General features: G+C 45.6%; 1 protein-coding gene across 1 annotated transcript; it reads left to right on the forward strand.

Annotated features, from left to right (window-relative positions):
• The first annotated feature begins 398 nt into the window (after positions 1-398).
• LOC138733860 (uncharacterized) lies at positions 399-17,027 on the forward strand. The gene is made up of 7 exons (XM_069881366.1): positions 399-598; positions 5,668-5,793; positions 6,539-7,632; positions 7,846-11,368; positions 11,511-12,468; positions 16,058-16,153; positions 16,866-17,027. Exons 1-7 carry the CDS (start codon positions 399-401, stop codon positions 17,025-17,027), a joined length of 6,159 nt encoding a protein of 2,052 aa, XP_069737467.1.
• The last annotated feature ends 462 nt before the right edge of the window (positions 17,028-17,489 follow it).

Raw genomic sequence — 17,489 nt, forward strand, 5'->3', positions numbered from 1 at the left:
GATAATACAGGGATGTTTTAGTTACTGCTGAGCAGCACTTACACAGCATCAAGGCCTTTTCTACTTCCTACTGTATTGGGGTTGCGTGGTAGGGGGGCTACAGGGGTGGCTTCTGTGAGAAGCTGCTAGAAGATTCCCAATAGATTGTCTGATAGAGCTGATGCCAGCCAACTCCAAGATGGACCCGCCACTGGCCAAGGCCATGCCAATTACTGATGGTGGTAGCGCCTCAGTGACAGCATATTTAAGAAGGGAAAAAGAGAATCCAAAACCCACCAGCACAACATCAGCAGCAGACGATTGAGGACCCTGCAGACACCAAGGTCAGTGAAGAAGGAAGGGGAAGAGGTGCTCCAGGCACCTGAGCAGAGATTGCCCTGCAGCCCGTGGTAAAAACCATGGTGAGGCCGGTTGTCCCCCTGCAGGTCATGGAGGTTAACGGTGGAGCAGCTATCCACCTGCAGCCCGTGGAGGACCCTACGCCAGAGCAGGTGGGCATGCCCGAAGGAGGCTATGATCCCATGGAGAGTCCGCGCTGGAGCAGGCTCCAGGCAGGTCCTATGAAACCATGGAGAGAGAGGAGCCCACACTGGAGCAGGTTTGCTGGCAGGACTTGTAACCTTGTGGGCGATCCACAAGGGTCCCCCAGTTTGTGAAGAAATCACAGAATCATAGAATAGTTTGAGTTGGAAGGGACTTTAAAGATCATCCAGTTCCAACTCCCCTGCCATGGGCAGACATCTCCCACCAGATCAGGCTGTCCAAGGCCTCATCCAACCTGGCCTTGAACACTTACTGCTTGCGGTAAGGAGGTAGCAAAAACTGGGAGTGAAGTTGAGCCCGGGAAGATGAGAAGGGTGTGGGGAAGGCATTTTAAAAGTTAGGTTTTATTCCTCATTATCCTACTCTGATTTGACAGGCAATAAATTAAATTAATATCCCCAAGTTGAGCCTGTTTTGCCTGTGATGATAATGGCTGAGTGATCTCTCCCTGTCCTTATCTCGACCCCCAAGCATTTTGTCATCTTTTCTCTCCCATTTCCAGCTGAGGAGGGGAGTGATAGAGTGGCTTTGGTGGATACCTGACGTCCACACTTACACCGCCCCACGAGTGAGTAGGCTGGGGGTATACAAGAAGCTGGGAGGAGACACATCTGGGACAATGGGTTCAAGTAACCACCCCTTGACTTTCAAGCTCTTTGACAAGACTGTATTATGGGACTGAGAAAAATTCCTTTTGGTTCGATATTACTGTCAGTGTACTGTTTGGGTTGCCACTAGCACTGATTGAGGCGATGCCAATAGCAGTCCTACTACTGACTCTCCCCCTGAGAGACCAGTTAGTTGAGGTACCAAAGGTGTGTCTATAGGGATATGTGGAAGGAGCGTGTCTGTTCCTTTAAGGGTATCTGGTCAAAGGAGCCGCAAAGAAGAATATACAGAGACAAACAGTACAGTACTTAAGGGCAAGGGAGCCCATGAGGACAGTACTTAAGGGCAAGGGAGCCCACGAGGGCTGGGAGCTCTACAAAAAGGAAATCCTAGCAGCTCAGGAGAAAGCCATCCCCATGTTCCAGAAAAAGAGCCGGCAGGGGAGAAAAACAGCTTTGTTGAACAGAGAGATCTTGAGTGATATCAAGAAGAAGAGAAATGTTTATGGGCTCTGGAAGAGGGGACAGGCCTCTTGGGTGGACTACAGGAGGGGAGTGAGATTGTGTAGAGAAAAAATCAGAAGGGCTAAGGCTCAACTAGAAATCAGATTGGCAAAGTCTGTGAAAGATAACAAAAAATCCTTCTATGAATATATAAATAATAAAAGGAGGACTAGGGAGACCATACAGTCCCTATTGGACGCAGAAGGAACAACAGTGAGAGGGGATGAGAACAAGGCTGAGGTACTTAATGCCTTCTTTGCCTCAGTCTTTAACAGTAAGGAAAGTCGTTCCGTCTGTGTACAAACCCAGGAGCGAGAGGAGCAAAATGAGGCTCGCATGATCCAAGAGGAGGTGGTCAGAGCCTTGCTAGCCCGACTAGATACCCACAAGTCTATGGGGCCGGATGGGATTCATCCAAGGGTATTGAAGGAGCTGGCGGATGTGCTGGCCAAACCCCTTTCCATCATCTTCCAACAGTCCTGGAAGACTGGGGAAGTCCCACTGGACTGGAGGCTGGCTGATGTTGTGCCCATCTACAAGAAGGGTCGCAGGGAGGATCCAGGGAACTACAGGCCTGTCAGTCTGACCTCAGTGCCAGGGAAAATCATGGAGCAGGTGATCTTGAGTGCCATCATGAAGCACATGCAAGAGAACCGGGTGATCAGGCCCAGTCAATACGGGTTCACAAAAGGCAGGTCTTGCCAAACTAACCTGATCACCTTCCATGACAAAGTGACTCCCCTACTGGATGAGGGAAAGGCAGTGGATGTGGTCTTCCTGGACTTCAGTAAAGCCTTTGACACAGTTTCTCACAGCATTCTGCTTAGGAAAATATCAGCCTCTGGCCTGGACAGGCGCACACTCTCCTGGGTGGAAAACTGGTTGGATGGCCGGGCCCAGAGAGGGGTGGTAAAGGGAGTTGACTCCAGCTGGAGGCCAGTGACAAGTGGGGTTCCCCAGGGCTCAGTGCTGGGTCCAGCCCTGTTCAATGTCTTTATCAATGACCTGGATGAAGGCATTGAGTGCACCCTTAGCAAATTTGCGGATGACGCTAAGCTGGGTGGAAGTGTCGATCTGCTGGAGGGTAGGGAGGCTCTGCAAAGTGATCTGAACAGGCTGGACCGCTGGGCAGAGTCCAATGGCATGAGGATTAACAAGGCCAAATGCCAGGTCCTGCACTTGGGGCACAACAACCCTATGCAGTGCTACAGACTAGGAGAAGTCTGTCTAGAAAGCTGCCTGGAGGAGAGGGACCTGGGGGTGTTGGTTGACAGCCGACTGAACATGAGCCAGCAGTGTGCCCAGGTGGCCAAGAAGGCCAATGGCATCTTGGCTTGTATCAGAAACGGTGTGACCAGCAGGTCCAGGGAGCTTATTCTCCCTCTGTACTCAGCACTGGTGAGACCACTCCTCGAATCCTGTGTTCAGTTCTGGGCCCCTCACCACAAGAAGGATGTTGAGGCTCTGGAGTGAGTCCAGAGAAGAGCAACAAAGCTGGTGAGGGGGCTGAAGAACAAGTCTTACAAGGAGTGGCTGAGAGAGCTGGGGTTGTTTAGCCTGGAGAAGAGGAGGCTGAGGGGAGACCTCATTGCTCTCTATAACTACCTGAAAGAGGTTGTGGAGAAGAGGGTGCTGGCCTCTTCTCCCAAGTGACAGGGGACAGGACGAGAGGGAATGGCCTCAAGCTCCGCCAGGGGAGATTTAGGCTGGACATTAGGAAAAAATTCTTCACAGAAAGGGTGATTGGGCACTGGAACAGACTGCCCAGGGAGGTGGTTGATTCACCTTCCATGGAGGTGTTTAAGGCACGGGTGGACGAGGTGCTAAGGGGCATGGTTTAGTGTTTGATAGGAATGGTTGGACTCAATGATCCAGTGGGTCTCTTCCAACCTGGTTATTCTATGATTCTATGAAACCTGACCAACATATGATAAGGGAGGATCTGATAAGAACAAACCTGTTTAGTCCCCAGGGGGGTTAGACATAAAAGGGTATAAAAGGAGCCAGTTGCATGTAAAACGGGCCGGTCAGTATGCTTGTCTGGCTGAGCCCTGCTCCTGATCACCACAGTCTGTCCTATCTTCTTAATAAATCTTTTCTTAACACTCTGTCTGTGTTATCTCACTCCCTGTGTATGTGTGCTGCAGGGGCTAAGTGCCAGCTACTGGTGAGATCTCTGTGAGTGGATTTACTGGAGTCATTCCAAGGGTGTGGGAGCCCCTGGCCTGTGATGTCAGCTACTGGAGACTGAAGCAAGTGAGGGTCCTAGCATCAGCAATTGGAACAGCCATAGATCTCTGGATCCAGGGAGGGTCCTACTGGCTTTGAGCCTGGAGTGCCAGCATACCGAGTCTGGCTGGGGTGGAGTTAACTTTCTTCATAGAACCCGTATAGTGCTGTGCTTTGCATTTGTGGCTAAAATGGTGTTGATAACACACCAATGCGTTGGCTGTTGCTGAACAGCGCTTGCGCAGCATCAAGGCTGTCTCTCCAAACACACCCCCCCACCCCACCGCCCCAAAGTAGGCTGGAGAGTGGACAAGAGTTTGGGAGTGGACACAGGCAGGACAGCTGACGCCAACTGAACAGAGGGATATTCCATACCATATGATATCATGGCTCAGCAACAGAAGCTGTGTCCCCTCCTAACCTCTTTCTAGCTACGAATACAAAGCGCAGCACTATGAGGGCTGCTACGGAGAAAGATAACTCCGTCCCAGCCAGACCCAATAGTCTCAGAAATAAGCACTAGGTAAAGATAATATGGTTTCAGTTTCTTCCTCTTCTTCCAATGCACCTCCAGAGATGTATGGGCCACCATGATCCCTGACACTGTCATTCCCCCCCACCCCCCCATTTGCATTAATTGTTTTGTTCCCTTCATTTTCCATTGCCTAGTTTGGACTAAGGGGGCAACTCCAGTTAAGTAAGCCATTACCATGCTCCAGAGCGGCTACTTGGCTCTCTGCTTCTCACACCCGCATCTGGCCTTTACAACTCCATTGAAGGAGCTGGCGGATGTGCTGGCCAAACCCCTTTCCATCATCTTCCAACAGTCCTGGAAGACTGGGGAAGTCCCACTGGACTGGAGGCTGGCTGATGTTGTGCCCATCTACAAGAAGGGTCGCAGGGAGGACCCAGGGAACCACAGGCCTGTCAATCTGACCTCAGTGCCAGGGAAAGTCATGGAGCAGGTGATCTTGAGTGCTATCATGAAGCACATGCAAGAGAACCGGGTGATCAGGTCCAGTAAACATGGGTTCATGAAAGGCAGGTCTTGCCAAACTAACCTGATCGCCTTCTATTGCTAGGAAAGTCACACTTAAAGTAGGATAAAACACTGATCATCGACTAATCAGGAACTAAGACTGAATGTAAAATTTCATGATTCTGTTGATTTTTAGCGTATCCTAGCAACAGACCCGAGGTACTTGCTCAAAGGACCTCATGTAACAAATAGGATCCAGGTGTGCTTAGGAAAAGTACGTACTAGCTACCCTACCCAAGTAGAACATACACCTGCAACAGCCAAAAGACCATCATAAATCTTGTGAAGGACAGAAGAATAGGTTTCAAGAGGCAAGAAAGATATACCTGAGCGGTCAAGTGGAGATAAGTGCGGGTCCAGCCAAGAAAAACCGACGAGTTTGCCAAAAGAACAAGAAGTAATAAAGACAATGCGAGGAAGACTACTTACTTCATCTGAGGAAGACTACTTACTTCATCAGGACGACCACCAGAGGGGGCTACGCAGGCGCAATAGAGACTGATGTCGCAATAAGGCGATGAAGTAACCTACCTATGCATATGTATTAGATAATGAAGTAACCTGTTGAATATACAATAGATTGCGAAACTTTTAGAGAATAAAAAGCGGACGCGATGTGACGGTCTTTGGAACCAGATCTGGGTGCGTACCCCTGGTTCCCGGGGCCTCGAAATAAAGCACCACATATAACCTCCTAGTGTGGTTATGTGTTTGTCATTCTGCTAACAGTTTTTGGCGACCCAGATGGGACCTCGCGGGCATTGCTGAGGCGGCTCGCGCATCGATTCTGCTCCAGCCGGCACCGAGTGATTCTCGGGGAGCCATCGACCGCGACCGACCTCCGCTGCTCCCGACGGACCAGGGATATTGGTAAGACACGGTGCTTTATCTGGAATGGTACCATTTGGGGTCTGGTAAAGCCTGCCTGTCAGACGCGGCGAAAGCTGCGCTTGGTTGGGCTCAAGGGTCTGGTAAAGCCTGCCTGTCAGACGCGGCGAAAGCTGCGCTTGGTTGGGCTCAAGGGTCTGGTAAAGCCTGCCTGTCAGACGTGGCGAAAGCTGCGCTTGGTTGGGCTCAGGAGCTCCGACGGGAAGCCTAGGCGCCGTCCGTAAGACAGCGGCGAAAGCTCTGCAGGTTCGGCATCAGTGGTCTGGTCTGGTAATTCCGGAATTCTGGTATTTCTGGTATTTTGTAGTTTTGTTCTGCTCTCAGTAATTTATACTTTCCTGTCTAGTTAATTCATTTTAAGCTGTTTGTGGTAAAAAGAGAAAAAAAGAGAAAAAGGAAGAAAAACTAAAAAAAAAAAAAAAGAGAAAAAAACAAACAAACAAAAAAAAACCAACAAAAACTCAACCACAATGTCAATACCTAAGTCATCTCCATTAGGATGTATTTTGAGTCACTGGAAGGAGGGAGGATTTGGGCAGGATATGCAAAAAGGAAAGTTGATTGAATATTGTAATGTCTGGTGGACACAATATGAATTAGAAGACCAGGTTCATTGGCCAGAAAATGGGACTCTAGATTATAATACGATTTTTCAGTTAATGTTGTTTTGTAGACGAGAGGGAAAATGGGATGAAGTACCATATGTAGAACTGTTTTTTATTTTAAGGCGGAATGATGAATGGAAAAGAGCATGCGGACTAATGGTTGTCAGTGTAAAATCAAATGGGCAATGTGATGGTTGTGTGGCTGAGAAAAAGTGCATAAAATGTTTAGCAGTAGAAAATGCTTCACGACATCAGCAAGATGATGATTTTGATTTATTGATAACCCCCTCAGCCCCAGACCCCAGGGAGGGGGGATCGGGTAATGAGGGGAGGGACAGAAAGGGGGGGGATAGAAAATGTGAATATGAGGAGGAACAGGTTTATCCAGGTACTCCGATCTCTCATCGAACGCGGCAAAGAGAAATCCAGGGGAGGGAGGCTGAACGTCAGCCATCTAAGGCATTACTAGCACCACTGCGTCAGGGGGTCGGAGCGGAGGGTCCGGTATATGTTAAAGTGCCTTTTACGCCAGGAGATTTGATGCTTTGGAAACAGTCTGCTGGAGTTTATCGAGAAAACCCAGATAAGGTAGCAAGGGTAGTAAAAATGATTCTAAAGACTCAGAATCCTGATTGGGATGATATTCAGGTGTTATTGGACACTTTGATGGATTCTACAGAAAAGGAGATGGTGTTGAGAACTGCCCGTGAGCGGGTCAGGGAAGATATTAGACAGGGTGTTGTCACTGGGACGGTTGATCAGAACTTTCCTCTTGAAGATCCCATGTGGGATTATAATATTATGGGAGGAATGAGGAATTTGAGAAGGTACCAGGAATGGGTAGTTGTTGGAATACAGAATGCTATGCCCAAAACAATTAATTGGTCAAAGCTGTATAGTGTTAAACAGGAGAAGACGGAGTCTCCCTCTGCATTTTTAGAGCGGTTGAAAGAAGTGGCTAGGAAATTCACTGATTTGGACGTGGAGACAGAACAGGCTAAAGCCCAGTTAGCTTTGATTTTCTTAGGACAGTCGCAAGATGATATTAGAAAGAAACTGCAAAAATTAAAGGGTGCGGAGTTGCGAGACTTAGATAGATTGCTGGAAGTTGCCTGGAAGGTGTACAACAATCGTGAAAAAGATAGTGCACAAAGGCAGCAACGGCACCTATTGGCGGTGATGCAAAGTAGAGGTCAGAATGAATTTGGGAACCGAGGTAGGGGAAGAGGAATGGTACGCGGACGGGGAAGAGGATTTGGGCTCAATTATCCGGCCAGATTAGGGATCAACCAGTGCGCGTACTGCAAGCAGGAAGGACACTGGAAAAATGAATGTCCACAAAGCATAAGACAGACAGGGAGTTCATTTAGAAATGCAGAGGCAGCAAAAATGATGGTTCTGGGAAATTATGGAAACCAAAGCTGACTAGATTTAGAAAGCAGTGAACCCCTAGTGAAAATAAAATTAGGAGGGGAAGAGGTGCAATTTTTGGTGGATACTGGCGCAACATATTCAGTTTTAAATGATTTATATGGAAAAATAGGAAACAAAACTACTACAATAGTGGGGGCCACAGGGAAAGAGGAAATACGGCCATTCATGCGACCCTTAGAGTTACGATTTGGGGGAAAGGAATTAACACATGAATTCTTATATGTACCCGACTGCCCGGTTCCTCTTCTGGGACGGGACTTGTTATCTAAACTAAATGCAAAAATCAGCTTTGAAAATGGAGAATTGATTATGCAAGTCCCAGAATCGAACGTAGGAAAGATTTTAGTAGTGAAGGAAAATCCCAAACCTCAGATACCCAAGAAGGTAGAAGAGGCAGTAATCCCTACAGTTTGGGAAACAAGTATTCCGGGAAAATCAAAAACTGCTCAACTGGTAATAGTGGAGTTAAAAGAGGGAGCAAGGCCAGTACGAATAAGACAGTATCCCATAAAAATGGAAGCCCGATACGGAATAGTAGAAATCATTGAAAAATTTTTAAAATTTGGAATATTGGAGGAATGTGAGTCAGAATATAATACTCCGATCTTTCCAGTAAAGAAACCAAATGGGGAGTATAGGTTAGTACAAGATCTGAGGGCCATCAACAACATTACGAAAGATATACATCCAGTCGTAGCTAACCCATATACATTGTTGACATCTGTGAAGGAAAAATATAAATGGTTTACAGTAATTGATTTAAAAGATGCCTTCTTCTGCATTCCCCTTGACAAAGATAGTAGGAAACTTTTTGCTTTTGAGTGGGAAAACCCATATAATGGACGAAAAACGCAACTCACGTGGACGAGGCTCCCACAAGGATTCAAGAATAGCCCAACTCTTTTTGGAAACCAACTGGCGAAAGAATTGGAGATCTGGACTACGCAAGGAAAAATTCAGGTACCAAGAACACAGTATCTTTTGTTACAATATGTAGATGACATATTCCTTGCAACAGAACAAGAATCATTATGCATACAAGTGACTATTGAGATTTTAAACCAACTGGGCCTAAATGGATACAAGGTTTCAAGAGAAAAAGCTCAAATTGCATGCACAACTGTATTGTATCTTGGATGTGAGATAACACAGGGACAACGAAGGTTAGGAACGGATCGTGTTAGAGCAATTTGTGCAATTCCAGAACCCCGGAACTTGCATGAACTGAGGACATTCTTGGGAATGGCAGGGTGGTGTAGGCTGTGGATAATGGACTATGGACTTATAGCAAAACCTCTGTATGAGGCACAAAAATTGCCTAATCTCATTTGGGAGGGACCTCAAAAGGAGGCCTTTAGGAAACTAAAAGAGGCCTTGACTAAGGCACCAGCATTGGGCTTACCGGATTTAACAAAGACTTTCCAGTTGTTTGTTCACGAAAGACAACGATTAGCACTGGGTGTCTTAACACAGAAATTAGGAAGCTGGAAACGACCAGTGGGATACTTTTCTAAACAGTTGGACCCCGTTAGTGCAGGTTGGCCATCCTGCCTGAGAGCCGTAGCAGCAACTGTAATTCTGATACAAGAAGCCAGAAAATTGACTCTAGGGAAAAACATTGAAGTTTATATACCTCACATGGTGTTAACAGTCTTAGAACAAAAAGGGGGGCATTGGCTTTCCCCTAGCCGAATGATGAAGTTCCAAGCCATACTTACTGAACAGGATGATGTAAGTTTGAAAACAACTAACCTGTTAAACCCAGCAGCCTTTTTAGGTGCAGCAACAGAAGATGGTCCTTTGGAACATGATTGCATAGAAGTCATAGAACACACATATGCAACGAGAGCGGACTTGAAAGATACTCCAATCGAACAGCCTGATCAAGAGCTCTTCACAGACGGGAGTAGCTTCGTGGAGAATGGGACGCGGTATGCAGGATATGCCGTGACCACACAGAGCATGGTAATAGAAGCACAGGCCCTACCGGTGGGGACCTCAGCACAACGGGCAGAAATAATAGCCCTCACAAAGGCATTAGAATTAGGCAAAGATAAACGAGTAAACATATGGACAGATTCAAAATATGCCTTTGGAGTAGTTCATGTACACGGAGCTTTATGGAAAGAACGAGGATTATTATCCTCGCAGGGAACCAATATAAAATACCAAAAGGAAATTTTAAACTTGATATCTGCTGTGCAATTACCGGAGCAGGTAGCGATCATGCATTGCAAGGCACATCAAGGAGGAGACTCTAAGGTGGCCGAAGGAAACGCATTGGCAGATCGAACAGCTCGGCGGATAGCACGACAGGTACAGACGATGATGGCCTTGATACCTACCAAGGTAAGCCCTTTACAAGATTACCTGACACAGAAACCGAAATACTCGGAAGAGGACAAGAAATTGGCCAATTTAATGAAGGCAAACCTAAATTCTGAAGGATGGTACGTAACTACAACTGGACAAATAATTGTACCTCCTGTCATTATGCGGGCAATTCTACAGGCAGAACATCAAAAGTGCCATTGGGGAGCAGAAGCATTAGTGACTTATCTGAAACGAAGCATAATTTTGGCACAGATGTTAACAATGGCAAAATCTGTAAATTCAAAATGTGAACTTTGCTTGAGGAATAATCCTGTGGTTAGGAGGAGAGTAGAAATGGGACACATCAGAGTAGGCATGGAACCAGGAGATTATTGGCAAATAGACTTTGTAGAATTACCTAAAGCTCAAGGGTACAAATATTTGTTAGTTGGGGTCGACACTTTTTCTGGATGGCCAGAAGCCTTTCCCTGTCGCACCAATCAAGCCAAAGAAACAGTGAAATGGTTGTTGAGGGAAATTATCCCTAGGTTTGGGGTTCCCTTAGGTCTATCGTCTGATAGGGGCCCACACTTTGTAGCCACAATTGTACAAGAAGTAAGTAAGGCATTGGGAATTTCCTGGAGTCTCCATACCCCATGGAGACCACAATCTAGTGGACAAGTAGAAAAGATGAATCAGACGATAAAAAGACAGGTCAGTAAAATATGCCAAGAAGCTAAAATTCAATGGCCCCAGGCATTACCAATAGCCCTTCTAAGAATAAGGATAAAGCCTAGGAGTGGGATGGGGCTGAGTCCTTATGAAATCCTCTTCAGGAAACCATATGAGTCGCCACAACCAAACCCAAACATGCATATTAAAGGACACCAAGATGTGTACAACTATGTGTTATCTCTTGGTAGAACTTTGACACAGCTACGAAGGGCCTTGATCTGGAACCGTCCGGTGTCATTAGAGAATTCAGTACATGAAATTGAACCGGGAGACCAGGTCTACGCCCGCGATTGGAGTGAAGAGCCACTGAAGGAACGGTGGAATGGACCGTACCTGGTGCTGCTAACAACTTTCACTGCGGTAAAGGTAAAAGGAATAGACTCTTGGATCCACTACACACGAGTGAAGAAGGCACCCAAGGACTGGAGAGTCGAAGTAGTCGGACCAACGAGACTGAAGCTGAAAAGCAAGTAAAATGTCATACTTCGAGTACGGGACTTTGATTATAGTTTGGTCCTTGATACCTATAATAGGTGTCACATCTCTAGAAATTCCATGTAAGAGAGAAACAAGCAAGTATACCATTGGACAAAATGCCATTCTGTCTTGCAGGTTTCAAAGTGATGTCCCAATGAAAAGGAAATTAATTCAGATTTTTTGGGAAAAGGTGTCTGGAACTTGTGGAGCACCTGAAACAATCTATGATAGCAAAAATTCGGGGTTAGATGGTTACAAACAAGAACTACAAGGGACATGGAAACTTAAAGGGAAAGTATCGAACAAGTTTTATCCGCGAAATCCCATACGAGGTGAGACAAAACTGGAGCTGACGAATTTAACTTTGACTGACCAAGGAAAATATAGGTGTTTTGTGGGAGCAGGAAGTAATGTAGACTATGGAGAAAGAACACTGATAATAGATCCCCTTCAAGACCATGGAATAAAAGCAGGGCATACACATTATCCGGCTCCTCTGGGTAGTGAGGCACTTATTTACTGCCTCCTAGAGGACCCCCAGCCTGAGGAATTTGGATGGATAAAGGAAGGAAAAGCAGTTCTAAGTGATAAAATACACTCAATAGAATTGAGACTGGGAAGAATATTAGTCCAGATTATTAAAGGGATAAAAAGATCCGACTTGGGAACTTACAGATGCCAGTATCAAAATGCTACTACCTTTGGATATAGCGAAATCAATATTACTGAAGCCAGAGTGAAACAAGCCATAGAACTGACCCAGGCACCCCAGGAGATTTATGTTCAAAAGAAAGATGCTGAAGAAAATTTGATGATTGGGTTAATCAAGGATTTTGCTAGAATGCAAAATACAAGTAAGATTACAGCATGCTTGCCTTTACCAAAAACGGCTGGAGAACCGATAAGCTGGGGAATATTGACTTTCCCACTCCCAGAGGTAAAAGAAAATAAAACCGAATGTAAACAAATAATAACACCCATACAGGAAAAACAGAAAATAAGTATAAGAAGGGAGTGGAGAACTGCAGGAAGTCGAAGCGATTGTGAAAAATTACCAAACTATAAGTTCACACGTATCGGACGATTTAAAGATGTAGGATGGTGTTCATATGATGAAATAAAAGAAATAATGAGGGAAAGAAATACAATGGAATGGGTGTGCCAGAAAAGAAATGATACAGAACAAAATTGGGACACAGTTTGGTCAACAAGTATTTTACAAAAATTCCAATACGGAGGAGAAACATCTTGGTGTTTTAAATGGACAGGAAAACAAAGTAGTGACAAATTACCAGTAAATGGCCCGATCAGTAGAGATCCTATTGATAGCGTTCCATGGTGGAATTGTTCTAAAATTTTAGATTGTGACCTAGACCCTGAAGAGATCACCATACCTCCAGTTAAAATGGCTCTAATAGTAGGGTGTGCCTGTCGGGGATTTAAGGTCAGGGGAAAGGTAATACAAGTACCAGTTAATGGAATAGACTGTAAATATTCGACAGTACGCAGTATGGGTAATTTTGTTTGGGCATCTAATGATGGAACTTGGACTACACATTTATCAATAGAGGGTCCAGTTAAAGAAATAACTCTGGGGTTGCCTACCCTGTGCCCAATTTGGAAGCGATCCCCCTTCAGAGGTAAATTGGAAACTTTACAAATTCGTGCTAAAAGAGACATAGAAAATGATATTAGAGACATAGATGACACTTGGCAGGAGCCTGAGACAGGAGTTAAAGTGGGATGGGCATTAGAATCCCTCTTTGCCCAAATAGCGACGTATCGTAATAAATGATTTACAAACTAATTGGACAAACTGAAAGATTGGCAAAAATAACAAAGAAGGGATTTCGAGATTTAAACTTGCAACTACAGGCGACAACGAAAATGACTTTGCAGAACAGAATGGCATTAGACATGCTCTTGTTAAAAGAACATGGTGTCTGTGGATATCTCAAAGATCAAACTGATCACTGCTGTGTGCATATACCTAATGTCACAGCCGATGTGGAATATGATATCTCGCAATTGGGAAAAATAGAAGAAGAAGCTGAAAAAGAGAAAGAAGAAATTGGTCAAAATTGGGTTGGGGCATTATTTGATAGATTAGGCATCCATCTTACTGGCTGGATACACTCTCTCATTCAAACATTATTCACACTTTTGCTTATATTCCTTACAATCTATCTGGTGTATTTGTGTATCCGGAGAGAAATTACTCGCAAACAAAACTGGACACACAAAATTATTGGAGCAGTGACACGAGAATATCCACAGCACCCAATACCCCCATCAACTTACCAAGAAACAGTTACATAAAATGAAAATACTTGCTAAGGTGAAGTATTTTCAAAGGGGGGAAATGCTAGGAAAGTTACACTTAAAGTAGGATAAAACACTGATCATCGACTAATCAGGAACTAAGACTGAATGTAAAATTTCATGATTCTGTTGATTTTTAACGTATCCTAGCAACAGACCCGAGGTACTTGCTCAAAGGACCTCATGTAACAAATAGGATCCAGGTGTGCTTAGGAAAAGTACGTACTAGCTACCCTACCCAAGTAGAACATACACCTGCAACAGCCAAAAGACCATCATAAATCTTGTGAAGGACAGAAGAATAGGTTTCAAGAGGCAAGAAAGATATACCTGAGCGGTCAAGTGGAGATAAGTGCGGGTCCAGCCAAGAAAAACCGACGAGTTTGCCAAAAGAACAAGAAGTAATAAAGACAATGCGAGGAAGACTACTTACTTCATCTGAGGAAGACTACTTACTTCATCAGGACGACCACCAGAGGGGGCTACGCAGGCGCAATAGAGACTGATGTCGCAATAAGGCGATGAAGTAACCTACCTATGCATATGTATTAGATAATGAAGTAACCTGTTGAACATACAATAGATTGCGAAACTTTTAGAGAATAAAAAGCGGACGCGATGTGACGGTCTTTGGAACCAGATCTGGGTGCGTACCCCTGGTTCCCGGGGCCTCGAAATAAAGCACCACATATAACCTCCTAGTGTGGTTATGTGTTTGTCATTCTGCTAACACTATGACAAAGTGACTCGGCTGCTGGATGAGGGAAAGAATCATAGAATCATAGAATCACCACGTTGGAAAAGACCCACTGGATCATCGAGAAAGGCTGTGGATGTGGTCTTCCTGGACTTGAGTAAAGCCTTTGACACAGTTTCTCACAGCATTCTGCTTGAGAAACTGTCAGCCTCTGGCCTGGACAGGCGCACACTCTCCTGGGTGGAAAACTGGTTGGATGGCCGGGCCCAGAGAGTGGTGGGAAATGGTGTTAAATCCAGCTGGAGGCCAGTGACAAGTGGGGTTCCCCCAGGGCTCAGTGCTGGGTCCAGCCCTGTTCAATGTCTTTATCAATGACCTGGATGAAGGCATCGAGTGCACCCTTAGCAAGTTTGCGGACGATGCTAAGCTGGGTGCAAGTGTTGATCTGCTGGAGGGTAGGGAGGCTTTACAAAGGGATCTGAACAGGCTGGACCGCTGGGCAGAGTCCAATGGCATGAGGTTTAACAAGGCCAAATGCCGGGTCCTGCACTTGGGGCACAACAACCCTATGCAGTGCTACAGACTAGGACAAGTCTGTCTAGAAAGCTGCCTGGAGGAGAGGGACCTGGGTGTGTTGGTTGACAACCGACTGAATATGAGCCAGCAGTGTGCCCAGGTGGCCAAGAAGGCCAATGGCATCCTGGCTTGTATCAGAAATGGTGTGGCCAGCAGGTCCAGGGAGGTTATTCTCCCTCTGTACTCGGCACTGGTGAGACCGCTCCTTGAATCCTGTGTTCACTTCTGGGCCCCTCACCACAAGAAGGACGTTGAGGCTCTGGAACGAGTCCAGAGAAGAGCAACAAAGCTGGTGAGGGGGCTGGAGAACAGGCCTTATGAGGAGCGGCTGAGAGAGCTGAGGGGAGACCTCATTGCTCTCTATAACTCCCTGAAAGGAGGTTGTGGAGAGGAGGGTGCTGGCCTCTTCTCCCAAGTGACAGGGGACAGGACAAGAGGGAATGGCCTCAAGCTCCACCAGGGGAGATTTAGGCTGGACATTAGGAAAAAATTCTTCACAGAAAGGTTCATTGGGCACTGGAACAGGCTGCCCAGGGAGGTGGTTGAGTCACCTTCCATGGAGGTGTTTAAGGCACGGGTGGACGAGGTGCTAAGGGGCATGGTTTAGTGTTTGATAGGAATGGTCGGACTCGATGATCCGCTGGGTCTCTTCCAACCTGGTTATTCTATGATTCTATGATTAGAAGATTGCAGGGGGATAAAAATGGTTATTGACAATTTATTTTTTTTACAATATGGGTTATTAAAAGAATGTGAACCAGAATATAATACTCCAATATTGCCTGTAAAGAAACTACATTAAAAAGCCATAGTTTAGTGCAAGATTTAAGGGCCATAAATAAAATTGTAAGACGAACTACATCCAGTGTTGGCAAATCCCTGTACCTTGTCAACCAATTAAAAGATCATTTGTGGTTTACTGTACTGGATTTGAAGGATGCCTTCTTCTGCTTGATATTGGCTGAAGAAAGCAAAAAGGTGAGTTGCCTTTGAATGGGAAACCCCTGAAACTTGTAGTGAAACACAACTAACCTGAACAGTATTGCCTCAAGATATTAAGAACAGCTGAACTATTTTTGAGAACCAGCTAGCACGAGACCTGGAAACGTGGGACTGGAACCCTGCTGCAGTATGTGACCTCCTGAGAGTTACACAAACAGAAAAAGACTGCGAGCAACAGACCGTAAGTCTATTGAACTTTTGGACTGAGCAGGTATCAGGTCTTTCAGCAGGAAGGCCCAGCCTATGCAGCGACGACTTACTTACCTTGGATTCAAGATCTCCAGAGGACACAGACAGCCTGGAAGGAAGCTATTTGATTCACACTCATGCCAGGAATGGTAAAGGAGCTCAGAACCTTTCTGGGAATGACAGGTTGGTGTCGTTTATGGATATATGACTATGGACTCTTAGTGAAACCATTGTATGAACCATTGAAAGAATATCCCATGGGATCATTGAAATTGATTGGACTGGGAGGGAAGAAGGACATTTGAACAATTAAAGAAGGAATTGATGAAGGCCCCAGCTTTAGGCCTTCCCGACATTTCAAATCCATTCTGGTTATTTTCTCATGAAAGACAGGGGATGGCCCTGGGGGTGCTGACACAGCAGCTGGGCCCCTATAAAAGGGCTGTAGCCTACTTCTTCAAACAATTGGATGATGTAAGCAAGGGATGGCCTGGATGCCTACGGGCAGTTGCAGCTGTAGTTCTGAATATACAAGAAGCCCGAAAATTCACTATGGGCCAAAAGTGACTGTCATGGTGTCACACACAGTCTCAGCGGTGTTGGAGCAGAAAGGTCACTGGCTTTCCCCCTCTAGATTTTGAAGTATCAAGCCATAGTAGAGCAAGATGATGTGAATATAATCACCACTAACACTGTAAATCCAGCATCTTTCCTTAGAACCAGTGATACATGACTGCCTGAAGACAATGGAGACAGTATGCTCCAGCCGCCCGGATCTAAAGGAAAAACCTCTCATGGATGCAGAAGATTCCTGGTACACCGATGGAAGCAGCTTCGTGAAGCAAGGACATCGCAAGGCTGGATAAGCAATGGCTACCACCAGAGAAGTGATCGAGGCCAGACCATTACCCCAGGAACATCAGCCCAGAAAGCCGAAATAATGGCCTTAAGTCAAGCACTGGAATTACCAAAAGGAAGGAAGATAAATATATGGACAGATTCAAAATACGTCTTTGGAGTGGTGCATGCTCATGGTGCTATATGGAAAGAGTAAGGACTCCTTACTGCCCAAGGAAAACACATTAAACATGCAGCAGAAATTCTAAAGCTGCTGGAAGCTGTAAATCTTCCAGAAGAAGTGGCTATCACACACTACAAAGATCACCAGAGAGGTAATACTGGCCGGAAAATAGGTAACAAATTGGCAGGAGATTTTGAGGCCAGGATGGCTGCAGAAAAAGGCAGAAGTAATATCTGCTTTGATTCCAGACGGTAAACTTCAAATCCCTGATTCTGATTTAAAATTGGATAAATATTCAAGGGAAGAT

Source organism: Phaenicophaeus curvirostris (genome assembly GCF_032191515.1).
Source record: "Phaenicophaeus curvirostris isolate KB17595 chromosome Z unlocalized genomic scaffold, BPBGC_Pcur_1.0 scaffold_52, whole genome shotgun sequence".
In the NCBI taxonomy this organism is placed as follows: Eukaryota; Metazoa; Chordata; class Aves; order Cuculiformes; family Cuculidae; genus Phaenicophaeus; species Phaenicophaeus curvirostris.